The sequence below is a fragment of the Cucurbita pepo genome, chromosome LG04 (genome assembly GCF_002806865.2).
Source record: "Cucurbita pepo subsp. pepo cultivar mu-cu-16 chromosome LG04, ASM280686v2, whole genome shotgun sequence".
NCBI lineage: Eukaryota > Viridiplantae > Streptophyta > Magnoliopsida > Cucurbitales > Cucurbitaceae > Cucurbita > Cucurbita pepo.
Window position 1 is genome coordinate 4,420,246 of NC_036641.1, and position 27,052 is coordinate 4,447,297.

The 27,052-nt window shown below is 35.8% G+C and overlaps 2 protein-coding genes across 4 annotated transcripts; both read right to left on the reverse strand.

The window, feature by feature from the left end:
• Positions 1 to 2,832: 2,832 nt before the first annotated feature.
• LOC111792715 (tobamovirus multiplication protein 1-like) lies at positions 2,833 to 9,553 on the reverse strand. Its single transcript, XM_023674277.1, has 11 exons — positions 9,287 to 9,553; positions 7,956 to 8,046; positions 7,813 to 7,865; positions 6,939 to 7,031; positions 6,762 to 6,833; positions 6,569 to 6,641; positions 6,336 to 6,381; positions 6,201 to 6,264; positions 5,506 to 5,559; positions 5,346 to 5,423; positions 2,833 to 3,515 (listed from the first exon to the last, which is right to left on the reverse strand). Exons 1-11 carry the CDS (start codon positions 9,422 to 9,424, stop codon positions 3,423 to 3,425), a joined length of 855 nt encoding a protein of 284 aa, XP_023530045.1. The 5' UTR covers positions 9,425 to 9,553; the 3' UTR covers positions 2,833 to 3,422.
• Positions 9,554 to 12,186: 2,633 nt separating this feature from the next.
• Positions 12,187 to 25,023, reverse strand: LOC111793071 (calmodulin-binding transcription activator 2-like). 3 transcript variants are annotated; one of them, XM_023674784.1, is made up of 13 exons: positions 24,818 to 25,023; positions 21,589 to 21,708; positions 21,085 to 21,200; positions 20,747 to 20,835; positions 18,856 to 18,898; positions 17,165 to 17,342; positions 16,857 to 16,979; positions 16,401 to 16,720; positions 15,253 to 15,777; positions 14,346 to 15,037; positions 13,592 to 14,174; positions 13,015 to 13,341; positions 12,187 to 12,630 (listed from the first exon to the last, which is right to left on the reverse strand). In XM_023674784.1, exons 1-13 carry the CDS (start codon positions 24,855 to 24,857, stop codon positions 12,517 to 12,519), a joined length of 3,270 nt encoding a protein of 1,089 aa, XP_023530552.1. In that variant the 5' UTR covers positions 24,858 to 25,023; the 3' UTR covers positions 12,187 to 12,516. The 3 variants fall into 3 exon arrangements, with proteins under 3 accessions (XP_023530552.1, XP_023530551.1, XP_023530553.1); XM_023674783.1 differs by having other exon boundaries at positions 16,857 to 16,982; XM_023674785.1 differs by lacking the exons at positions 21,589 to 21,708; positions 24,818 to 25,023 and having other exon boundaries at positions 16,857 to 16,982; positions 18,856 to 18,941; positions 20,747 to 20,847; positions 21,085 to 21,174.
• Between the last annotated feature and the right edge of the window lie 2,029 nt (positions 25,024 to 27,052).

The window sequence follows — 27,052 nt, forward strand, 5'->3', positions numbered from 1 at the left end:
TATCCGTAAAAAAAATAGACCGCCTTTGATTGGTTTGCATTTTTAGACTTTCAAGAAATTATTGAATTTTCAAGAAAGATGCAAGACTCAGAAATAGACCGCAATGATTGACTCGAGGATTGGTAACTTGTCCCATTTAATTTGATTTGGAACAAGTGAATATCCTCCCTGATCACTTCTCGGTCCATGCATAAATGCTTTAGAAATAGACTGCAATGATTGACTCGAGGATTGATAACTTGTCCATTTAATTTGATTTGGAACAAGTGAATATCCTCCCTGATCACTTGTTGGTCCATGCATAAATGCTTTAGTGGATAATGACACCAAGATCGGTGCTTTGGATCACTTGAGAGGCTGTGAAAGAAAATACGAACATCTTGAATTTGTCACCTTAGAGCTTGGTGAGAAATTTGAAGATGCTTATAACGTATTCTTGATATTGGATGATTGACGATGGTAAAGACTTCACTGATTGGTTAGGGTTTGGCTTTAGGTAATACTCCCCTTGGACTCAGAGTCCAAGGGGGTATTAGGAATACCACGATCGATGCTTTGATATTAGGAATATCAAGATCGGTGCTCTGATACCATGTTAAGAATGAGATAGAAAATATAATTGGGAAGATGTGTATTATCATTGATATTGATATCCTTTAAATAGGATACAAGCTAGTACAAATGAGGAAAATATAAAATAATTAAATACTAAAATAAAATAAAATATACTATAAATCTAACCATAAATGGAAGAATATTAAGATATAATATCTAGGATATATTCCATAAATAATATATCTCAACATAAAAGACTTTTCGAGGTTTGAATTGTCTGAAGCTAGAAATCGAATATAAGTTTATCTACGAGTCGAATTTCCGTGCAGTGGCCAACTGCAACCAAACTGGGCTGAAACCAAACGAGTTGATTAGAAGTAAGAGGCCCTACAAAAGCTTAGAGCTAGCTAGTTCTTCCCCTGAAATGTGAAGAGGGGTAATAATTGGGTAGACATCTAGATTGTTTTGATACGAGCTGCATCTCTCGACTCGAGACAGAACAAAAAGAAGGCCAAAAACGACAAAAACCTGAGGACAAGTGATTGTTCAAAATTCTATCATAGGATACTTCATTTTCATTATATGACCTCGAATCCGTTGATGATGGAGACGTTCCACAGTTCAGCTTCCAACTCGAGCAAATCGACAAATTCTCTAAAACTTTAAACTTGTTCCACAAGCTATTTATACTCTGTTCACAAAATAGAAGGATATCATCAAGCAACTGAATATGAGAAACTTGTACCTGCGTTCGGACCCGCTCTAAAATCCTCCGATCATATACTTTTTCCACGCCAAGCTCTAATGATCAACTGCAAGAGCCCTACAACTAGCATAGCAACCTTCAGTCAGAAAAAGGCTCTAAATCCCCTACTCCTAAGTTGGAGCAACAAGCAACGGATTGAACGTGGCTTCTATGAGAGAACAAAGCATGTAGAAGTCGCCTTCCTTATGGCATTTTCTCGGGGAAAAGGTGATTGTCAAAATCATCAAAACACCAACCATGAGAAGTGAAGATCAATTGCCGGTCTCTTCCCGAAAGGATTGGTAAAACATCTCACAAAAGCAAAAAGAAAACAAAAGGAAACATAGGATCTCCATGGAAAACTTTCAAGGTTTGGTGACTAATCTATGGGAAGAGTTGCATTACATTTTGCTAAATGGCACGTTCAAAGTGCCAACCAAGGGATGATCAAAACTTAGACAAATGAACATTCAAATTATGAGAAACTGCAATAGTTCAACCTATGAATATTCGAAGCAACGTAAGAGAAAGAAAGAGGTAACCTTTGTTTGTCGTACATACTTGACGTGTGATCGACCCACTCAACATTTCAAGAACTCGACCAACAAATCTAGCCCAAACTTTCCTCTAACGCCAACTCCTTTCATTTGGCCACACCTTCGTTACGTTTTAATCTTCACCGATCTCTTCCATAGTCACACACACTGCCAAAGGTTGTGTCAATGATTTGATCATCAACATCACCCCTGTTTCATCTATCATCCTCCTCCTAACCTTGAGGTTAACAACTATGAGGAACTATAAAGTACAAAATATAAGAGTTCCTCCTCCTTATTATCCAATTCTTTCCCTTCTCTGAGAGCTCAACAGTTAATCGTCACTCATAGTCACCTTCACGCCCGCCCCCTCGTATCTCGATTCCTTCTTACGACCTCCCCCCATACGAACCTCTATTGGTGACTCCTTACCCCTTCTCAATAAAGCCTACTCACCCTCTTGCTCCAAGTTTTTTGGGATGTGAACCCCAGCATCTTCTCCTCTTCCCCTTCTAACTTTTTCGGATAACCAAGATTGGGTTTTGGGGTATTGTCTACAACCTCCTTGGAGAACAGATTGTGTATGCCCAACACTCTCCCAACCAGCAGCCTACCGAAAAATGGAGCCATTACCTACACCACCACACTACTAGCTTTAAGTTTAGGAGGGTGTCCAATGAAGCTGACCCAAACAATCATGGATAACAAATAAAAACCCTCCAGATTAACCACCTATACTTTTGAAGATGTTCTCCCCTAGCATGTGAAGTGGTGACACCCTAATACCTTACCTACAATAATTCCAATGTATGCAATGTTCAAACAGATGAATTGATGAAGAAGCCACACTTTACCAATTTCCTAAATCCTATTCCTTACTTCACCCTATACCTTGCCTCAAAATATATTCCAAACATCTCTCTCCAATGTATAAATTCACGTATTATAATCAGACTGCTCCCACATAGATAACATTATAGAATTTATTCCAGTTACTTCAATAAAAGCAATCATAAAGCTTCTTCAAAATAATGGGATGTTCTGTATATGACAAAGATGCATAATTTTGGGCATATATGCTAGTATATTGTAAATCCAGCCTGACAGAGAAAAACAGAAATTTGCAATGAAGAACAAACATCTACAAAAATGAAATACAGATTTAAAATGGAAAGCTTTCCTGACCAGAAATTGTAGAGAACTTCATTCAGTGGGATGTATCTGTAACTACACAGTTAGAATGGTAAGATCTGCTGAACTGAAATTGTTGAGAGCTTTCATTAGATGGACTGATACTGATCAGATACACGCCTTGGAGGAAGTTTTATCGGTATAGCCAATGCCGATGGAACAAACTCCACCGACTGCAGCAGCATGCACGTTGACATATGTAATCTTTTGGGCATGTTTTGTTTTTGGCTGAAAGAACTACTTTTGGATGAAATTAGAAGGGATACTAGTATATCTAGCCAAACAGATGATAACAGAAATCTGTAATCGAAATCCTGTACAACAAACGTCATCTACACATAGTAAAATACACAATTAGAGTGGAAACCTCTGCTGACATAAAACTGTTTAGAGCTTCATTCAATGGGGTGATACCGATCAGACATACGCCTCGGAGGAAGTTTCCTCAGTATAAACAGAACTAATGCTGAAGGAACAACCTCTACCAACTGCAGTAGCAAGCACATCAAATTTATCAGAGAGAAGAAAAACTATAAATAAATTAAAAGATGAAAATGGAAAGTTTGCTCCAATGATAAGCTAACAAGATCATAGAAACAAATAAGAACTTTCATGATTAGAAAGTTCGATAAAGAATATTAAACCCCACAAAAGTACTCTAGTTGAATATGTGCAGCAATTCACCAACAGAAGAAAGAGAGCTACGACAAATAGAAAATACAATGCCCATCAAACTCAGTTTGAGACTCATTTGAGGACTGTTTTGAAGCCCGAATTGAAGCATGAAAGAAGAGAAGTTTGGTGCGAGCTTGATGCCTAGGCGTTCAAAGACTGTTTTGAAGCCCAAATTGAAGCACGAGAGGAGAGGAAAGAAGAGAGTTTAAGGCGTGGCTGTAGCATATCAGCAGGTGGCTTGGGAGCTCAATGGCTAGGCGCCACCCTAGCACTGAAGCACCTACTTTGAGGCACAATTTTATTTCAAGGTGCCTTGGAACTGACAATACTGTCTTTGTAAACACTAACCATAAAATGGCTTTTTCTGTGGTAGCCAATATATATGCATCAGCAGCCACGTAGACACCTATGAGAACTCTTCACATGGTCAGTGTTAAGAGAGGTAAAGCCTTTGTGAGCATATGAACAAGCATGTCTCTCTTATTCTGTTCAAGGTGAACCAGTACACCCTTGGCATTGTGTCTTTTTCTTTATTTTTATTTTTATTATCTATATATCATTGTTTTCATACCATCCCTGCAAGGCACCTTGGAAGGGGAACTTTGATGGTTAGGAGCACCCAAAAAACACTATCAATTGAAAAAAATGGTTAACAAAAGAACTATGAAGGTCAAGCTTCCATTAAGACATCCACTTCTTCCCTTGAGATCAAAGGTTCAAATCCCCTCTTTGTTGTACTAAAAAAAAGAACTATGAAGGATGGAAAGGAATACTCATGCAATACATTCCAAAGGGGAAAGGACAATCTAATAAGCACAAACACTTTCATTTTTGGTCCAGTGTCCATGTCAAACATGTGTCGGCCTGGATACTTCTGCACACGTACGATATGCTGTTTATGTACCTTTTTCATTCTAATGTCCTAAAGATGTTGGCATCCTGCCATGTCCGTGTCCCATGCCCATATCTGTGCTTCTAGAGAACAATCCATGAAAAGAATATTGAAGATAAAAAAATTCAAGACTGGTTGTGAAGGCTCCAAGACAAAAAAAATATCCTTTGGATAATCTCTCACCTAAGTGAAGATCAAATTATTTGAGCTATGTTTGATCTGAAAATTATTTTAATTTGGAAATCGAGCAACATCATGGAGTGACAAAAAGGGAAGAGACTTCAATGGAGAAACTTCATGAATTCCATGTCTGGGGGAAAGAAAATTAAAAACTAGGATTGAAAATTGATTACAAGACCATCATCCACGAATGTACAGGATCCATGATGTGGATGTATGAAAACTCCTCCAAATGACTGCAGTGTGCACTTATAATAAATTGATACCCTGCTAAAGAAAGTTTTTGACAGACTCTGGATTAAACAGAAAGTTGGAGCGCCCATTACTTTTGAGTTTAAGCTACTTCATAATTATATTTGGAAATTTTTCTCGTGGATTTTTTTCTCCCTGTAAAAGGATAAGTTAAATTTAATGTTTCATTAAGTGGGGAAAAAAAAGTTAGCCAACGGCCCTACCAATCCCAGCAAATAGAATCATTTTTTAACCTCCTCAGTTGTCTTACTCGAACTTTTAACAAAAAAAGAATAACCTATTCATCTTAGAAAAGATATTAGGGGATTTTAAAACTTGCCATGTAGTATATCAGGTTGAGAATGGGATGATCTAGGACGTCAAGATCTGCATCCTTGTCAAATGCAGAGAAGGCAAGCTACAAGATGAACAAATATACATGTGTATTAATTGCTTAAATAATGTCGGATTAAGATTGCCTTTACCAAAAGGAAACTCACCACAAAACACCGTATAAAGAAACAGATAAAACAAATTGTTGTCACACAACCAACCTGCACAGATAGAACAAGAAAGAAATTAACAAGCGCATCAGAAAATCTTGATCTTTCAAAAGGCTAAATTCATGATTGATCCCTGAAATATACACTCTTCCTTAATTATGGCCTTGATGCTTTAAAAGTTCTATCTCATTCCAATTTTTCAAACAAATCCTTGTTGACATTGAATAGTGGAACAGTGGCATAGCATTTAAAATATCTTATGGTCTTTCCTTACTGGGGTAGACTTCTCTAATTGAATACTAAATGAGTTATGAAATATCTTATGATCATTCTTTACTGGGATAAAACTTTTCTAATTCAGTACCAAATGAGCTATGAAATACCTTGTATCAACACGTGGGCACTGTTTTCAAAAAAAAAAAGTGTAGGGCACATTGGTTTTTAGAAAAAATGCCAAGACTCCCTTCTAATATTTAATTTCAACACCATCATTGAGCAGGGTAAACTTGTAAAATACACGGGAATAAATCAGTACTTTCAGGACATTAGAGACAACATTGAAAAATTATGTATACTTAAAAGATGAAATGATATACGTGCCTTTCTTAAACTCTGTTGCTTCGATTATTTCTAATCCTAAGGAAACTATGGTCAACAAAAAGAATTTTAAAAAATCACATTAAAAAACCAACCTCATACAACTTTTTTTGGCGTCCTCTAGATTCAATTGGGAATTGCCTCAGCATGACAAATAACCTGTTAAGAGAGTGGTTGTTTAGAGTGGAACATGATTAACCGCAGCTCCTCAATTCATAAACATATATTACCTCCCACCATATATCAGGAAACCCAGTGCAGCAGACAATGAAACCACTAGAAATAACGAAGAAAAAAAAATTACAATTTACATATGCCTCCATAAACTAGGATGTGGACGCCAAAAGATTCCAGTTAAAAATGGACATAAATTAAATATTGCATTTCTAAAGCAAATAATTTTTTTTAAAAAAAGCATTTGCTTTTGATATAAGAGAGAAGAATACGGGTTTCGAGCTGAAACCTGAAAAGAAAAGCTTAGCACCAATAACTGCACCAGGAGATTTGTTTAACATCACAAATATCCAAATGCAGATCTGAAACATGATGACAAATAATTTAAATAAAGCTGAATGTAAACAAATCAACCAAATTCAGTTCAAATATGTTTTTCACATAGTACTGCTGACTTCTGGTTGCGACATTGTCTATCTTACCTGTATAAGATATATAACTCCATTGATGATACAGTAAGTAGGTTTAAGTTTATCAATCGGAAGACTTCGCGCCTGAAAGAAAAATAATCACCTACACGGATTACCAATGATGAATCTTGCACAGAAATGATATAATAAGTGATATAACTTCGAACTATAATCATAATAACAAATTACCTGATAGTAGATCTCTGCCCAAAATAGAACAAGTAGTGTGTACGTTGAAAAAAATAGAAGTCCAGGAACCTCCATAACCACCATTTCAAGAGCCTTTACCAGCAAGAAAGTTTCAAGCCATATAGATCAGTGAATATAATCACAGTTGCATAAGGGAAAAGAAACGTGGGTCTCACTGAATATCTTGATTATCAATTTTAAATTTATATACGGACTAGCCTTTTTTATATGGGAATAGGATCCTCTGCTGTCTGTGGATTGTGATGGGTAACAAAATTACATAATGCAACAAATCGTTATCTAAAATTACTATGGTTCCGAGTGTTGGAAGAGGAAGAAATCCCAAGATTTTTATGACCAACGGTCCAACAGGAAGCAGGAAACAAGGCTTTTGTTTGTTTGTGTTTATTTAAAAATTTCAGCTCAGAAAGCCTTCTGGATGTCCGTAGTTTGAAAATAAATAAATTTCAATATGGTATTTCCAAAAATACAAATACAAATACAAGTACAAACAATAAATAAATAAATAATCTAGTTGTGCATTGATAACTGTAATTAAATTTTTTATTCTCAACCTTTACTTTTGTTCATGTAATAATAGTGTGTTGATGAAAGCTTCGCTGAATGAGCAAATTGAATATTCTGGAAATGTTTGGAATTAACATGTAAGCTAATGACAAAGGGAAGGTGCTTCAAATAAGATCAACTAAAAGTTCTAGTTTAAATTATCATAAAACTCATAGATAATCCGAAGACAATATCAAAATGAGCTCTAAACTTACTCAATCATCAAGTGATAACCATGGCTTGAATAGGGTATTAAGAGTTTAAGACAATCTAGTTGGCATTGTGACAATTAATATAAGAAACCTACCTTCGGTCTGATGAGGAAAACACTCTTATAAAGCCCAAAGAGAATAGCCCTCACTGTCAAAACGAAAATAAGAATAAGGTAGCATTAACTCATCAAGTAGAGTCTTAAAACTAAAATGAAAAATAACAAATATACAATCTTACATCCATTTACAACGAAATTCATCAAATGGAACCCCTTTTGTGTTGTCCACTCGAATTCTGGCACTCGTACTTGAATCCGAATAAGTTGAACCTGGAAACTTGAGCAATTACTATAGTCGTTAATTATAAAAAAAACAAGTGTGTTCTTTTTCCTCAAGACAGCTTAAGTGGTTTAATTTTAGTATATCAATTTTTTTTATTGAGAAATACTTCCATTGAGAATATGAAAGTACATATCGTAACAAAAGGAGCTATTTAACTGTCTATACAAAACAAAAAAACAAAAAAAAAAAAAAAAAAAAAAAAAAAAAAAAAAAAAAAAANAATCTTACGAAATTCCTCTAATACTCATGCCCGGAGAAGTAAATCTAACACAAAACTAAATATCTTACCGAGACCTCTCAACAATACTGAAAATTCTCCTCTCTATCCAATCAAATCTCCCAGGTAGCAAGGTGGCAGAAAAAGCAGAGAACCAGAGACTAAAACCCTAGTAACAAAATGGAAGGTGGAAAAGCACCTCCTCCATCCTAGAGCAACAACGTTTGTTCAACGTGTCTGCACCAGCAACAATGAAGCACAACTGCAACATTTGTAAGGTGTCCATGGGTTGTGCTAGTGACTCGCATTCATCAAATTTATCTATTGTGTTTCCTGACCAACGTGTGATAGCTATACTGAGATTCATAAATGCTCCAAAAACACTCTCCACTACACCACTACGGAATTCTCTCTTAAGATTTCAAAATAATTTTTGACACTAATTGATGACTCTTAATCAACTTAGGATTAAATCTCAACTCATATGAGTGCGGAAGCCAAATAATATGTTAAAATTAAGCTACAAAAATCAGTTCTAACCATGTTTACAAGCATACAGCACATCCACAAGTCTATGTTACTTAAGAACTTCAAAAAAATAAACAAATATGAGATAAATATCTCATTTCTGTTAATTGATGATACGTGAGATGAAAGATGGAGAAGAAGCCATGTAAATTCCAATAAAGATACGAACTCAACCAAAAAAATGCTTTAAACAACTTAGGATTAAATCTCAACTTATATGAGTGCGGAATCCAAATAATATGTTAAAATTAAGCTACAAAAATCAGTTCTAACCATGTTTATAAGCACACAGCACATCCACAAGTCTATGTTACTTAAGAACTTCAAAAAAATAAACAAATATGAGATAGATATCTCATTTCTGTTAATTGATGATACGTGAGATAAGATACGAACTCAACCAAAAAAACGCTTTAAACAGCTCATGAATTTCATAACATACAGAACAAAAGAACAGTAAGAATTGGAGAAAAGTGGAGTACTAAGGCAATGATCGAGATGAGGCCATAAGAAGCAGACAAAGCGTAGTAAATCCCCTTCTGCCAATCCTCCGACTCATCAATTTGATTCCACCATTCGAATCCTCCAACCGCAGAGGTGATCACTAAATCCCTCACCATCAAAGCTTCAAAGATGAAGAAAATCGCAGAAAGAGAAGAAGCGTTCGTTCTTATTCTTCGTTAATGCCAAGCCAGAGAGAGAGGAACCTTGAAGAAGCTTTGTTCGCCATTAATGCCGCGCGCGGCTGCGAGGGAACGTAATTTGGTGTATGAGAGAGAAATCTCAGACACGTGGACGGTTATTAAATGGACTTGTGGCAAATGCATGACACGTGTGATGATATTACGCGCTTCGTGTAGCGCGTGGGGGTGTTGGAAGGAAGTCATTTGCACTTTTTAATTGCTAATTGATTAATTATGAATATTAAATAAGAAGTTTTTTTTTTTAATTTTATGATAATATTTTATTTACGTTCCAATTACAATTTAAACTTATTTGGATAAGGTTGTGTTAAAATAAATTAAAATTTTATGAAAAATAATATACCGAAAATATATAATTTTTTTATACATACATATATTTGTTTTATCTTTATTTTATTCTAAATTATTTTTTATTTATTTATTTTCCGTTATATTTTTATTATTTGAAAGAATAAATTAATAGACCCAAACTAATTTAACCCACAAAAATTTAAGAGTATTTTTTAAATATGTCATTATAAAAATATTTTAATTTTGTTAAAAAAATTCAAAAATATCTTGAAATTCTTAAAAAGTTTCAATATTAATAAAACTCAGAAATAAAAAATTAAAAAGGGTATTTCTGTATTTTATCTTTATCAAAGTTTAATTTTATTAATTTATCAAATTAAATATAAAACTTTAATTTTATATTAAAAAAATAGATGTAATAAACTAATAAATTAATATGATTCTTGTATTAAAATTCCCTCCACCTCCGCTCCCCGCCGCCAAACAGCCCCGCGCTAGCCTCACTTTCGCTGTCAAGGACGCGTTAGTACTCTCCTTATCTCTCTGATGTTTGATTCTACATTAAAATTGTGATCCATTAGTTTTTTGTTTTGTTGGATGAAAGTCTCCCATCGGCTAATTTAGGGAAGGATCATGGTTTATAATCAAGGAATACTAACCAAAGTAAAGTCATGAGAGCTCTTATACTTATAGTGGATAATATCATATTATTGTGGAGATCCGTGCAAAGCCATAAGAGCTCTTATGCTTAAAGTGGACAATATCATATCATTGTGGAGATCCGTGATTTCTAACATATTTGTTAATCTCATTGGAGGGTTTGGATTCTCGATTGTGTTGCTTTAGCTTCGACGGGAAAGGCTATGTGACGGGGTTTGGAAATCCGAACCGAAAGAGAACTCATGATGTTGCTGAAAAGACTGATGGGGTGGTGACTGTTCTGCTCAAGAATGGTGCTGCTTGTGTTGGGAAGACTGTTATAGATGAATTGGGTTTTGGGTAAGCCATTGTTTGTACCTGGAGGTTCTTCTATTGGGTCTGCTGCTGTTGCAGAAGAGCTCGTTGACTTCACTCTTGGTAAGTGTAGTTGTCATTTTAGTTCGTTACGTATAACAGCTCAAGCTCACCGTTAGTAGATATTATCCGTGTTAGTCTATTATGTATTACCGTCAACCTCAATTAGAAAAAGGTTTCCACATCCTTTTAAGGAATGCTTCGATCCCCTCTCCAATCGATGTAAGATCTCACAATCCATCCCCTTAAGAGGCCAGCATCCTCGCTGGCACACCACTCGATGTCTGGCTCTAATACCATTTGTAACAGCTCAAGCCCACCACTAGCAAATATTATCCGCTTTGGCCCATTATGAGCATATCTCACAATCCATCCCCTTAGGAGCCCAGCATCCTCGCTGGCACACCGCTCGGTGTCTGACATTGATACCATTTGTAACAGCTCAAGCCCACCACTAGCAAATATTATCCGCTTTGGCCCGTTAGGAGCATTTGAAAGCTTTTGACGACAAATATTCTAGAGTTCAAAGCAAAACATTCTCGAACATTTTAATAACGAGTATGTTTTCAAACCAAGTTTGCCTAGGCATAATCAAGAGCATGAGGTGAAGCACAAAATGAACATCTTCTGATGAAACATTAAAACTGCTTTACCTGGCATTGACGTCTGAGACTGCTCCAATTTGGAGTTGTTACCGGAAACAATCCCCTGATCTCTGATATCTTCAATCTGCATGAGAAATGTAGAGATTGACAAGATTAGCCTGAACCACATTCAGTTCTTCAACAACCAATTGTTTCCCAACCATGACTCATAAACAATCATGAGACTCCAAACATCCTCTGAGCTTGGTTGATGATCCCATTATGAATAGTAAAAGCAAAAGCAATGCATTTAAGACCCACAGAACTTATACGATACCAAGAACTAACAGGTGATGAACAACATAAAGTATGTCGGAAACACTTGCACACAACCCTGTAACTGTGCCAAAACAAAGAGTGTAGTGAGTCAACTCAACCGTCAAATTGACAATTAACGAACTAGAGAGTGATATGTACAAAAGTTCATCAAGAAGTTCACGACGTTATAAGCCACCCCAGCAACATGAGGCTAAACTTATAAGCATTTACAGGCTGATCCCAAAAGGAAAAAAGAAGGGAGAAGTGAGATCCCACATTGATTGGAGGAACGAGTACCAACGAGGACGCTGGGTCTCGAACGAGGGTAGATTGTGATATCCCACATCGGTTGGAGAGAGAAACAAAGCATTCTTTATAAGGATGTGGAAACCTCTCTCTAACCGACACGTCTTAAAATCGTAAGGCTGACAGCAATACGCAACAGACCAAAGAGTAGAAAAGTAAATGAAGTGACCAATACGAACAAACATCAAAATTACCTTCAAAATATGACACTAAAACATACAGAATGTAGCAGTATTAAGTGTTCTTTCCATATACAAAGTCGGTTCAAATTCAATCGATCGACATAATGTCGGGATCTTCTCCATAAATTACGATATCAGGTAAGCCTATTAACGACCTATAGAATCTATACCCTTTTGGGAGACAGCCAACAGTAAGTGTTCATAATATAAAGACCTGAATCTCATACATTAGTTAGAGAGTTGTATTTACAGGGAGAAGCTGAAGTTAGGAGCATGAGAGCACAGTAGGCTGATTGATAACACCACCAGTTTCTCAATCAAATGTCATAGACATCAAAGCATCATCATCCAGCAGTGAGTCGATATCAATCATGTCATCACCTTCTATTATCTCTTCTGAAGTACTAGTAATACTTATATTACTCACCTGATCAATATTTGCAAACAGAACAACTCATCAATATACAATGATCAGTTTCATTACAGAATATGTTAGTACAAGAAAGTTAACCCAAGTACTAAACATATTAACCCTTAAACTTCGAGAATAATACGCTATTGAAGTTAAAATTTATCCAACAAATAGCTCATATACACAAATATTAACACGAAGGAGTCGAGCAACGTGCCATCTGACACATTGCCATAAGTTGATAGGCAAGATGATAATTATTTAGCAACCCACTTAATCCAATACTATTATGTTAGGGTTCTTAATCTGATATAAGTGACAGATATAGAATTCTCAACTATATACATAGAACGAAACAGAAACTAGATTCTGATAATGAATGATGGTAGATATCAATACCTTGGTTTCTCGGCACTTTTGAACCACGGTAAGTAGCCTACGGTATTGGTCCCGTCCCTCAGGATATTGAGCCATGGACTTGACTCTAGTAAGTGCTTTTTGAAATCTTTCCTCAGTCTGTCTTCTTCCTTTCTTCAAAAAATCTTCGTCGTCCTCTTCACGTGGTTCCATCACCACAGAGGGCGGAGTCTTGGCAACTGTATCTGATCGGAAGCCTCGCAAACCACTCCCCTTCCGTCTCCATCTCAAAATAATCTTGTCTAATATTCCTACCGACCAGACAATCTTTTTGTATTGCTTCCTCACCTGGTGTCCTCTCACAATGGCCTTGCAATTATGGACATTCGTAGTTAGTTTTCGGTTTTATGTCGCAGACGGAAGTTAAGTTCTTTAGTCATAAATCAAGAGAGTAAAAAAGAGCAGTACAATTTTTGCCTTGATTTTCTATTTTCTAAAATTAATTCCTACCAAGCAAATATTAAGAATCAGAAAACTACTTTTTAAATAAATATTCATAATTCACTAGCACGTCTTCAATATAATGGAGCTTATTAAATGAGTATGGGAGAGTGCAAACCTGAATTTTCACTATTCTTTGACGTATTAGCAAGAATTCTTTTCTCATTTTCCAACCACGGAACTTTTTCTGTATGTGAACTGCAGCAGCATGGTCTGGGCTGTTACTTAGTCGAGACTTGCGTGCCCTGGCAGCGACAAACGAAATAGCACTATCATCTGAGTATCCAAATTCATCAGGTCCACGCTCTGATAATTGCTTCCTCTGAAATGACTTTACTCGAAACATCAGATGTATACGATCAGCAGCTTGAGTAGCATTGCAGACAGCAGTCAACGAATCCTTCAAGGACAAATCACCAGGCATAAAACCATCATTTATTGGTGTTGCCTTCCGTTCAGCAGCGGTATACACAGCTTTCCCTTCTGAAGCGTCTAGCACACCATCTTTTTTGGTATCTGCCATTGATACAGATGAGATGTAGCTGGTCAATGACGACTCCGCTAGAAAACCAGCGATCCCCTTCTGTCCCCTTACAGAAGCAAGGTCTGCAGGCGTTGTGCCCGAAGGATTGCCTGGAGATGGATCTGACGGCAATCCAGGATCGGCGCCCAAAGTTATAAGAGTTCCAACTGTCAACTCCCTGCATGAAACAATCCAGGATTAGCACCCTAAGTTTTTATGGTGACTTGGGAGGAAAAAAAGGCTTTTTGATATTCAAAGAAATAGGAAGCAAGCATTCTTTTTAGCTCTATCAATGAGTCTGATTAGCATGAAAGAAAGGGCTTTCATTCAAGAGTTTAAACGTTCTTGCCTGCCATAGAATGCTGCCCAATGAAGAGCAGTCCATCCATTAACGTCTCTAAAATTCAGACTCACTCCAGTAGCTACAATTGGTCTGATTGCCCAATCATAGCCAAGAGCTGCAGCTAAATGAATTAATCCCTGTCCCTTATCATCCAATATATTAGGACCTTTTCCATCTTCAATTACTTTACGTATAAGCCATGAGTACAGCTTTTCTTTCATCAGCTTTATAAAAAGAGATTCCTTGCTTTGATGCTGATTTTGATCATTCTGAGAATTTGGCTCTTCCCCATAACAATCTTCTTCTTCTTTTATTGAGATGAGCTTTTTGATCAAGTTCCGTTTCTCCAAGGCACCTTCTGAGAGATTATTTGGAGGATCTGAAGATCTAGTGGATAGTAACCTCTCAAACCGCAAATGCATATGTAATTCTTCTGTAGCACCAGCGGTATATACATCGGTAACATCTACATCGTGAGCAGAGTCTGCCAAGTAATCAAATTCACGCACCTCGCTACAAGCTAATCTGTTGGAACATGTAACATAAAAAGGGACTTGCCCAACACTATGTGGTGGTGCGTGACAGCACAGAATCCCATCAGCCAAAACCTCTGCAGGAACCTCAACTTCCCCAAACATACATGACCAGTAACATTTTGTGGCATGATTGTTCCCCAGAAACTTTCCTATAATCACAACCTGTTTGGGTTTAATGAAAAAAGAGAATTTAGTTTTCGGAACAAAATCTTCAATGTCTCACGTATTTAGAGGGGAAAAAGTGACAAGTAAATAAGAAACTGTAGAAAAATGGAGACAGAAACCAATAAATTTCGAAAACTTAAAGACGTTTTTTTTTTTTCCCTCAAGCTTGATTCACAGTAACTTTTTTTCAGTTTTTTCAAACATTTCTTTACCTCGGTTTCTAAATCTAGAAGTGTCGACTTCGGAGAAAAGTCTGTTATACTGAAAAGCTGGTCTTCAGAAAGAGAAGGGCTTAATGACGAATCATCCACCATATCACCACATTCTACAGTGCTCCAAGACAAGCCAGATGATGGATGCATGTGCAAATCATCAACTTCCACAAGCTCTCTAGATACCCACCGTGAGAAACTGTCGACTTTCTTCAAACTCTCCTCTCCATCTACTAATGATTGTTTCAAAGCCAAAGAATAGCTGATGGAACCTTCTTTAGATATATCATTTTCAGAATTCAACCTTGTTGCAGAATACAATTCTCCTTCATTGAACTGTGGTTCGAAGTTTTTTGAAAAAAGCTCCTTATTCTCTATGCTAGGATGAGCATGACCACTTCCAAAAGTTGCATTATGAGATTTCTGCTCAGTTAACTTGCCATTGATATCATAAACTGAATATAAATCTGGAAACTGGTCAACGTGCCCTTTTGAAAAGGATGAAGTATTGTCTTCAAAAGGAACCTGTAGTTGAATCCAGAAAACGTTATAAACAACCATCTCCAGAGCATAATTGAATTAAATTCATTTGAATTGAAGGGTCCTTCCCTAACGCAACCAGCTCATACAAGCCTAGATCCAAAAAATGGTTGAAACTTTGGAAGCAGCTTAATATTTTGAGCGAGTCACTCCATTCATAAAGTTTATCTCCAGAATGAGCCAAAGGACTGTTCAACAACTCATCTTTTTTTACACCAATTTTAATTATTTTTTAATAATATATCTTCATCCTAGGGGAAATCGGTTATCTAGAGGGTAAACAGAACAGATATGCGAATAAGTGAACCACTGATAAGTAACATCCAATTACAGTCATTTGATAATGTACAAGTACAGTCAAAGCAGTAGCTCTTTAACACTACACAGTCGTTAAATTATAAGTACAGTTCAAGGAAGAAAAAATATAATAACAGGTAAGCTTCCACAACTAAACCTCACCTCCCAATCTATTTTATCAAAGCCCAACCAATCCTAGGGATTTCTTGGGACAAGTTTGAAGCCTATGCAGATTGACATATTTTCTTTAACCAGATATACAGATAGGATTAAAGAACAAAGAAATATAAATGAAAAAAACTTCTAAATACCTGACAGGTCGATGCCATTGTCAGTGAGCTCTTAAAGTCCTCTTTAATAGCACTATTACCGGCTAAAAGCTTGCCAGGAATTGAATTCTCCTGTCCAAGGACAGTTCCAGAAGATAAAGGTTCAATCCAAGAGTTTAAAACCTGAGAAGGTACTGTTTGAAATCCAGTTGTGCATTGTTGAAAAATCTCTTCCCACGAGGCAGAGGTGAGTGTCTTCTGAGAACCAATCACACCTGTACCACCATCACTACTAAGTCCATCTTTCTGAACTTGTGGTACATATTCCACGGCAGGAGCCGATGGCCAAGCTTCAACATTATCTGGAGTATTACACAAGGCAACATTTTGAGACGTCAAATAATGTCAAGGCTTCTATCAGGGAGAAGTTGATTAAAAAATTATATATGTTTACTAGTGTAACATAAGTTACGAAGAAAAGAATTAAACTGGGCTTACTGGAAGAGGAATGTGGAAAGTAAAGATTTGATGCACCAGCTTCTTTTTTATTCACCAGAAGACCATTGTTCACTAGTGGTGATGTTGAAAATGAGTGAAATCTTGAAGTTTCTTGGTAAGTGTCTTCTGCATAAAATTGCAAATTTAAGTAGCAACCTTCATAATAAATGTAGAGTAAAAACATCGGTAACTAAGATCAACGAACAAAGTACGCATTTAACATTTTTCTTGCACTGAATAAAATAACCTCAAGACCTAGAGACCATACATAAAAGCAAGAAATAAATAACCAAGGAGAAGGAAAATACCAGTATCAGCATCTTCATATGACGATGTCACAGTGCTGGTTGGGCTGGGGGAATCTGCATTTTCAAAAGCTGCTTGATTACGACTGCTGGAATAGCTAGAACTCATAGGACTGCTCTTCTGTGAACTCGATGAAACCTCATCTGTCTCAACAACAGCTCCAATATTGGTTCTATTACCCTGATTTAAAATTTGATCATACAATTAGAATTTTGGTTTTGTTAGTATTATTGTAATAAAAATAAATAAAGGGCTGGGCTTTTTTCTTTTTTTACCTTTTTTTTTTCTTCGTTTCGTCTGTTTTAGTACTTTGTTATTGTTGCGTATGAATAAGCATGCTNAGTGGGCTTCTTAAGAAGAAAGGTTGCAATGTGTCGGAGAAGTGTCCATTACATGTTCCAAACAAAAAAAGATATACAGTATCGCATGTTAGACAACTGTTCGGAGCATGTCTGAATGTATCAGTGTCCGACACAACTTTGTCAAAACGAAAGTGCTATGTTTCCTAGAGTACCTCTTTTACCTTGATGTGAAAGGCTAAAAATCCCAAAGAAAGTCAAATACTTTGTTTCACAGGTTTGCTTGGTAGGTGAACACTTTGTATTGGGTTTTAAGGCATTTGTCTTTTCTGTTGGGTCCAATGGTTTAGAAGACTAACGACGGCCTCGAGGCTTTTCCTCGTTCTTGAAGAGGTGAAGCATAAGCCTCAAGGCGGTATGAGGTATAAGCCTCCATTTTTTATTAAAAACATTATACAGATCAGGATTTGTATAATCTAATTATTTTTTAAAAAATAGTTAATTAAAAGTAATTTTAAAACATCACCCCTATCAATTGCCACTAGAACAAAAATTCGAAGACGATATCTTTCACATCACTACTATTGTTCCTAATAGAATTGACAAATTCTATAAAGTTGTCTTCAATGTTTATAAAGCCTATATAGTAGAAATAGTAAAATAGTCAAAATTGGCAGTCTTTTTTTAAACAAACCACTTTCATCGAGAGAGATGAAAGAACATACAAGGGTGTAGAGAAAAAAAAACAACCCCCAAAAAGGACGTCCCAAAAAGAAACTACATTTTTCGGCTCTACAAAGATCTTCCCTCTTTCGAAATATTTCATTCATCCATGAAATACTTGTTTCAGCTCACTAAACATTTATCAAGGTGCTTTTATGGTGTATATAGGAGAAAAATCATTCTATTCAATTCAAATTAATATTTAGCAAAAATTATTATAAACATCTAGATTTTCATCGAATCAAAATAGTCAAAGGGTGTGCATTCTTTTGGCCATTTCGTCACCTTAACAACTTGATTGGTTCATCTTAACGCCTCGCTATGAATCAATATATCTTACATTTCTTTTAGTTTAACAACATGAGAGAGTGGAAATTTGGACCTCTTCTTAAACTTCAAACCTTGCCTTAATCTGTTGAGTTATACTTTTGTTAGCGTGTTTTATGCGTTTCCCGCCTAAAGAAGGAAGCTAGTTTTTTCACACAAAAATGGAAAATGAAAGAAGAGAAAGCATATCCTAGTTGAACCAAAACCAACATACTAGGACCATATCACCTCATATCCTTGTACAAAAATACTAATCGAAAGATTAAAAAATAAATTTTCATGTAGTGGACAAAATGATAACAATTAAAAAGCAGAAAGAACGAACAAGTAAAGCACCAGATTACCTTTACTTCCAAGTAGTGGACAAAAACTATGTGCATTAAATGCCTGCAACAAGCAATAAGCAACAAGCTGGTGAAAACAAAATCACCTAGAAAAAGAAAATTTATTAATAAAAACAAAATTTATAATTTTTTTTAATAAGAGAATTTTATTGATGATTGAAATTCACAATAAATACGTTATCCATAAAACTTCCCAATTTATAAGAAGGGAGGCATGACTATAGGAAAATGTATTAGACAATTTACACCAAGATATAGTGTGGTAAATAACATTGTCGAAGAGATGTGAATACTCTTTGATTTCTTTCTTTCTTTCCACAAAAACAAAAAAAAACCATAGTGAGATTTTTCCATGACGAGGATTTTGCATTGGTGAAAGGGTGATACATTAAGGTCAAGTCCAATAAATCCTTTACCTTCTCAGGAAAGTTGAGATACCATAGAGAAACCTCTTCTAGAAATTTCGAGCGTATATGCATTGCATAAATAAATGGCTCTGTGATTCATTGTTTTTCTTGTATAGTGCACACCAGCTTGGAAATAGTCATGAAGGGCATTCTTTTTTCTTTTCTTTTTTTTTTTTTTTCTTTTTTTGATATTCACCATGCTAATGGCTTTGTGATATTTTCGAAAGGAAAATTTCACCTTTTTAGGGTGATTTCCTTTCCATATTGTCTTTGCTAGCATGGAGTTTATTGCTTTTACTTTTTTCTCAATGTTCATCATTAAAGATTTTATAGAGAAACCCCATCAATGCTAGGAAGCCATGTTAATGAGTCTGCTTCTAGGCGAGGTCGAGGCTTAAATCGGCCCATTCCTTAGCTTTGTTATCCTTTAGGTTGTTACCAAGTTTCAGGTACCAAAAGTTGTTGACATTATTCCATGTTTCTTTGATCGTGGCTGTTTTGCTATGAGAGAGTCTACATAGAGTTGGATACTGCAAGGCTAGAATGAAGTTTTCTCCCCCAAGGTGTTTTCTTCATGATTATATCTCCATATCCATTTGGCAAGGAGATCTTTGTTATTCTCCTTTATCAAAAATAGACCAAGTCCTCCCTAGTCTGCTGGGAGGCTTATGATATTCCATCGGATAAGGTGTATGCCATTTTTTCGCAAATAGTCTATTAATAATCTTTCATGGCATTTCGAATAAAGACATGTAGCAAGTGGGGTGGTTGGACAGTGTAGCTTGTACTAGGGTGGGTCTTCCGCCTTTAGAAATATACAAGGCAAATACCCTACAACACATGGTTCCACATTGAAAGAGAAAAATGGAAAAAGGACATGATCAAGATTTGGCACATCTTTGCGAAGAAAACACCATCATAGACCCAAGAAAAAGAAAGAATGCTGAAATTTGATTGCAACTAAAGGTATTGACATTCTCGTGCAAAACTTGCCACCCTAATGCTATAGTATCGCAGAGCTTCCAGCTTCAAAACTAACCCTTTTGTTAGAGAAAGGGGTGCGCAAGAATTTGACATTTTGAGAGATCATAACCTTCCAAAGCAAGGGAAACAAAGGGGCACTTGAATGGGAGGAAGGGATACAAAGGAGATGGAAGAAGGAAAAAAAACAAAAAAAAAAAAAAACAATGTGATGAGGATCCAAAATCGAATGTCTCTTCTTCCTATGCCTACACGAAAGTCTCTAAGGAGTAAAAGAAAGTCTAACACCTCCATGGTCTCCTTATCTCAAGGCTTAGAGGGCAACAAAAACCAAAAATGAAGGAAGAATTCCAAGAGACATGCAAAATGAAGGCCATCAAGTACAACCTGATGTCAGTAATTGAGAATTAATCTAAAGAAGATGAGAACCAAAGATAAAGCAGATTATAATGAGGATGTAAAAGGGAAAGGCTATAAAGGATTTACAACTGCATCAAACTTACTCTTCAAGCATCCAATAACTGCGCCTTTGAAAGTTCTCATTTTCTTCTCCATGGGCATAATAGCAGTGCAGTACATCAATGCTTCCAACCTAATAATATTGCTAAAAGAAAATTACCAAACTATATAATAAATTAAATGTTTCTGTTGAAAAGAGTAATAAAGAAAAATTAACAATAAGAAACAAAAGATCGAGTAGTAAAGAAAGAAAAAATCAAAACAATATAAAATAAATAAATAAAAAATAGTTAAATAGCTTATTTTTGTGAGGGCGTAGATCATGACAATTGTAGAGACACCAAAAATCCAGATAAAGAAAATGGTGCCTTCTGTAAGTTACCTTCAGCTTCTCATGAGCTTCCTTTACAGTTTTGCCATCTTTCTTCTTCCTCCATTTGTGTCCATCCTTTCGGAAGTACCTCAGAACCTTTCGATCAAAAAGAAAAAGTGACCCACCTGAAAGGTAAAAAGTACATGTCAACCGCAATAGTAATACCTAAGTAATGTTAGCATTAATGGTAAATGGAACAATACTCGTTTAACAATTTTAAGTTGGTGAGATAAAGAGAAGAAGAGATGAACGCGATAAATTACGGCTCCATTTCTCATCATAGAATCTAACCATCTCATGTTAGTTATACAACTTATAAGGTCGGGTAGGCACACAATATATAAGACCATAATTAAGAAACCTCAGCAGTTAGATCAAATAATTTAACTTTTTGATAGTCATGAGTGTGAAAAATCATATTTGATGGTCTCTCTGGATGCTCTGATCCTCAAGAAAACTTCAATCAGTTCAAATAATTTAAATATTTTATAGCAATGATTGTGAAAATCATACTTGATGGTCTCTCTGGAGGCTCTGAAGCAATATGAAACTTCGGATAGTTACGAAGTATTTCACAAATTTCAGCTGGACGCAGCCAACGATGTCTTGCTTCTATCAATAACTGATCGATGTCTGCACAAATATGAACAATGTCAGCCATGAAAGAAGAAATTAAAACAGTAGTTCACTTCACAAACCCGAAAACTACATGCATTCAATAGCTTGCAAGTAGGAATGATGGGCAATGGTAGGTATTAAAACTACGATTTATGCCTACTACAAATGTCTAATAGCAGGCAATACTCAATGAACCAGAGTTCTCACAACTGTGAGCAAGTATACGATCAACTCAGAGCTTCGAGCAGTATGGAGATAAAAGCAAGAACACAGATATAACCTAAAAAGACATGAACATTCATTTTCAAAAGGTCGAGGTGTACATCCAACAAGAACAAGTTGGTTAAAATATTTCTCACAAAATATGTATTTGCACACGTTAACACGTATCAATATGCAATCTTATTTCTCCTAAAAAGGATTTAACATTCTTTTCTAGCCAAAAAGTACAAGGAAAGACTCATTAAATAAATCCAGAGTAACTTGGCTTCAACTTTGAAAAGGGATAACCAAACTATATGAAGAAGTTTGGTGTTTTCTAAGAGCAAAATGACTAATAATGTGATTGATATAATGAAATTACGAAGAAAGGCAGATTACCCAAGCCCTCATAATTACAAAAAGAGAAAAGTTTCCAATGTGATGTAAGATAAGAGATAGAATAATTCTTAAGGAAAGAGTAATTTTTACACCAAGAGACAGCCAAGAAAACTAATGAATCGAGACAGCTCTTAAAGGATCATTCCTTGTCATAAAAAAAACGTGGTTGTTTCTTTCACCCCATATGGTCCAAAAAAGGCTCTAATAAAGAAAAATGCTGAGATGTTAGTTTCTTTCATCCTTTGGAGATGTTTGTTTTCCATTACAATGGAATCATTATTTGAAATCCTTTGTGTGTAAAACCAAATAAGAAAAATTCTTATTCATCAATTAATCAAAACCACAAGGAATGGTATTTAAACTGATTCTATAGTTCGTAGTATATAACTAACCACCCGCAACCTCCAACAGCTAGTTTACAAAATAATACCTATGGCTTCAAACGGCTATTTGAAACTAACTAACCTTTAGTAGGCTGTACTTACGTATGTCCGGTTGTTTTTACATATGCCCTTTTATAATCCTTTATTCCACTTGATATAAGGCGTTTTCTCGTTAAAAAATATGATAAGGAAGATAGGCCAACTTTGAAACTAGAATCCAAAGGAATTCACAAAAGATATCTCCAATTGAAATTGATCAAGAAATAGGACAATCACAATAATAAATAGCTCCAATTGACAGCTATTAAGTGCAATGTAAGCATTGCATGCATTCCTTTTGTTTCCAAAATCTTAGAAGCATCAAGCCAAAGAACTTGTGAGCAATTTTATCTTCCAAATGCATGGGCAGAAAGGAATTTAATTAAGAGTTCAATCAGTTCAAGAGAAATTTTGGTCAAAACCAACTTAACATTGTTTTCCTAAAACCCGAATCAGCTACTCAACCTACACCAAATGAATCGACCACCAAATTGCCAAGATCAAACTGAACAAAACCACCCAAAAACTATACAAAACAAACGAACCAACTTCTTTTTATTTCTTATTTTAGAAAATTGACCTGACCGACAACTATAATTCAAACCAACCAATTTGATCGATTTCATAGGTTTTTTCTGTTTTTGGCTTGCAACCAAAGATAGAAGAATCTGTCAAGATGTTCATAAAGATCCCTTGAAAAGAAACAATCATATCCTATATCTTGTGGAAAGCTTAAGTCCTTACAATTGTGAGGACTTGTGTTGAAGTTCAAAAGGGTAACTTGAACCTAGTTTTTTCACTTCAATGATGCATCCTCAGTGGAAAATGAAGAAAACTATGAACATCTAAGATTACTCGTCAGTTTTTTACTTATATTTAGTGGTAGGTGTTCTAGATTTCTTATTCAAAATAGTGCAAGTGAACACCAATTTCCAAATTTTTGCCAAATATTTCACTAATCATCCCTTTATTGGCAAAGTTTACGGTCTGATGGATTAATGTAGTTCTCCATATTTGTTAGAAAATGCAGTAAAAAAGAACCTTCTTAATTTTGTATGCTCATCGTATAAACTTACGTGTAGTCATAGACAGTCTACTTGGTTTCTAGGCAAAAATATTACAACGGCCCAGATTCACCGCTAGCAAATATTGTCCTCTTTGGGCTTTCCCTTTCGGGCTTCCCCTCAAGGCTTTAAAACGCATCTGCTAGGGGAAGGTTTCCACACCCTTATAAAGAGTGTTTTGCTCTCCTCTCCTCCCCAACCAATGTGGGACATCACAAATATCTAGACACAACGTTGCGTAATCATACCCCTTTGAATTCATGCCTGTTGAAGAGGCTTTTTTGTGAACATCCAGGGAAATTTAAACTTACCGCCCCATTAAATTTAGCACGGCCCTTGAAACCAATGAACTACCACAACTTTCAATAGGAATTAAGCAACGTCAAATAACGTTATAACTTCCCTCGAAGTAAGTCCAAGAAGGATTAGTTGATTAAAAGGTAATCAAAACTTTCCTCCAAGCTTTTGCACAATACATTTCTCGAATTATTCGTGCCTTAACTTTACACAGAAACACTTCAAGTAATCATTCAGACCCTAAAAGGTATTTAACTAACAAAATCCGTCGAATATACAAACAGAGCGTATACTTCATGCCAAACAGGATTGCTTGAACTACCCATTGAAAATCAAAATCCCAAGCAACCCAAGAACACAAAAGAATCAAAAAAGCAAAAGAAAACTCATTAAGATTCAACTAAAGCTAAAGAAAACAAGTTCAAGCAACATGCACAGTAGAACTAAGAACACAGAATGACCTTTTCAGCAACAGAGCTCAAGATTCAAAACACTCAATAATTTCCCAAACAAACCCAGAACCCAGAATCACATTCGCCCTGATTCATCCCCACCCAACCCTCCATTCAACAAAAAACACCCCAAAAATCCCACACCCAAAACAAAAGCAAAACAACCCCCATGTTCCCAATCAAACACCCACATCAAAATCAATCATAGAAAATCGAACAGTAACAGAACTGCTCAAAATCAGCGCAAACCCAAAAGAAACAAAATAGAGAGGGAGAATTGAAATCTAACCTAGACGAGGAGCCAGGCCGTAAGATCCACGGTCCGCCATGGGAGAAGAACAAATCAAAGAGAGAGAGAGAGAGAGAAAGATTTGGAAGGTGAAAAGGGAAAGTGAAGAAAAGGAAATGGAAGAGGTAGAAAATGGGCGAAAGACTTTCGCTGTCAGCTTCGTGAATGTGAATGACGTAACGTCGGGGAAACTGGAGATGGAGGGAATAGCGAGCGCAGAGAAACATTTATTATATTATTATATTATTATATTATTTTTTTTTATTATTATTATTATTATTATTATAAATAAATNTTAGATTTAAATATTCCTAAAGTCCTGTTTAATAATTATTTTATTATTATTATTATTTTTTTTTTGAAAATTATGCTTCTTTTTCATCCTTTCATATTTCTTAAAGAAAATATTTAAGCTTTTAATATATATATATATATATATATATATATATATATNATATGAAATATCCTCCCCCAGATCGTTCTATATTTCTCATTAATTCCGTACATTATATTACCAATAAATACGTGGAAATATTAAATTTAAAAATATATATTTTTTTTTTTTTTTTATTATTGGAGGATGGGATTTTTTTACCTTATTTTGACTGCTCTCTTGTTTTATATATAAACCAAATAATATAATAAATATTTTAAATTATTTTTCCCTCTTTTTTTTTTTTTTTTCTTTGAATTTCTCTCCTATTTACAGTCGTTTTCTGTTTCTAATGCCCGCCGGCGTAAAATTTGGCGCTCAAAACCATAACGTTTGGTGGGGTTTTCACGTTTATGTTGCTAGGTTTTCCGTCTGTGTTTTGAACACTTTTCCCCTTTAATCCATGTTTCTATGGCTTTTTGAAAGTTGGAAATCACTCGATTACTTTTCTTCCCTCTTTGGGTTAATTCTATTTGATTAGTTATTGGTGTTGCTGCTGCATTTCGGTTTCGTTTCAATTTTCTCATTAGAACTCTTCATTTGTTTCTTAAAAATCTTCTGTTCATCGGGGGTTTAACTTTTTGACGACGCAATATTTGACATTAACCGAACATTGGGTTTCCAANGGGGGGGTAATACGGTACGGGACAAAAATGGGTGAATGAACCGAAGGAGTTAGACCACTGAATAGAGAAGAAGAGACAAGTTTGAGTCGAAGTCAAATTTGGTTAGTTGGCTTCATGACGTGAACGTGTCTTGCATGCCTTTGATTCGTGCGAGTCTAATGAAGTTCGTTTTGGTTACCTTTTTAACCTAATTTGAAAAGAGTTGACGAAACCCTGAAAGGATCCCGAGAAGGTAAGTTTATCTTTATTTCAAAATTTTCTTGCTACGATCGAACTCTCGTGGAAAATTTAAGTATCGAAGTCATTGTGTCGAAAATTTGTATGCAAATTCTCATTGTTTTTGTGATGTCCCACGTTGGTTGGGGAGGAGAACAAAAATACCCTTTAAAAGGGTGTGGAAATCTTCCCCTGTTTTAAAGCTTTGAGGGGGAAGCCCAAAGAGGACAATATCGGCTAGCGGTGGACCTACCTGGGTCGTTACAAATGGTATCAGAGCCAGACACTGGATGATGTGTCAGCCTTCTCGCTGTTCCCCGAAGGGGGTAGACACGAGACGGTGTGCAAGTAAGGACGTTGGGCTCCAAAAGATGGTAGATTTGGAGGGGGTCCCACGTCGATTGGAGAAAAGAACGAGTGCCAGCGAGGACGCTGGGCCCCAAATGGGGGTGGATTGTGATATCCCACATTGGTTGGGGAGGAGAACAAAAACACCATTTATAAGTGTATGAAAACCTTCCCCTAGCAGATGCGTTTTAAAGCCTTGAGGGGAAGCCCGGAAGGGAAAGCTCAAAGAGGACAATATCTGCTAGCGGTGGACCTGGGTCATTACAGTTTTATAGGTCTAATCAGATGTATTACCATGTTCGAATTTTGGCAACAAAAAAATGTAATAAGGCTAAATTTGGCTAGATTTTCGTTTTTTTTTTTAGTTCAACTCGACCAACCTGAAATAATTTCAACCGAGCTCAATGTCCGATTTCCTTTTTGTTCAATTTAATTTATTTTTTAATAAATGTTATTTTTTATTTTTTGGAAAAAAAAATAATTAGAATATTTTAATGTAAGCAAAGCTGCTTGAGTGTCCTTTTCAATTCACGCAAATAAAGAGGTTCATAAAGCCATTTTTATTTGCCAAAAATTGCTTACTTTTTATCTAAATTCCACTTTTTTACCTTT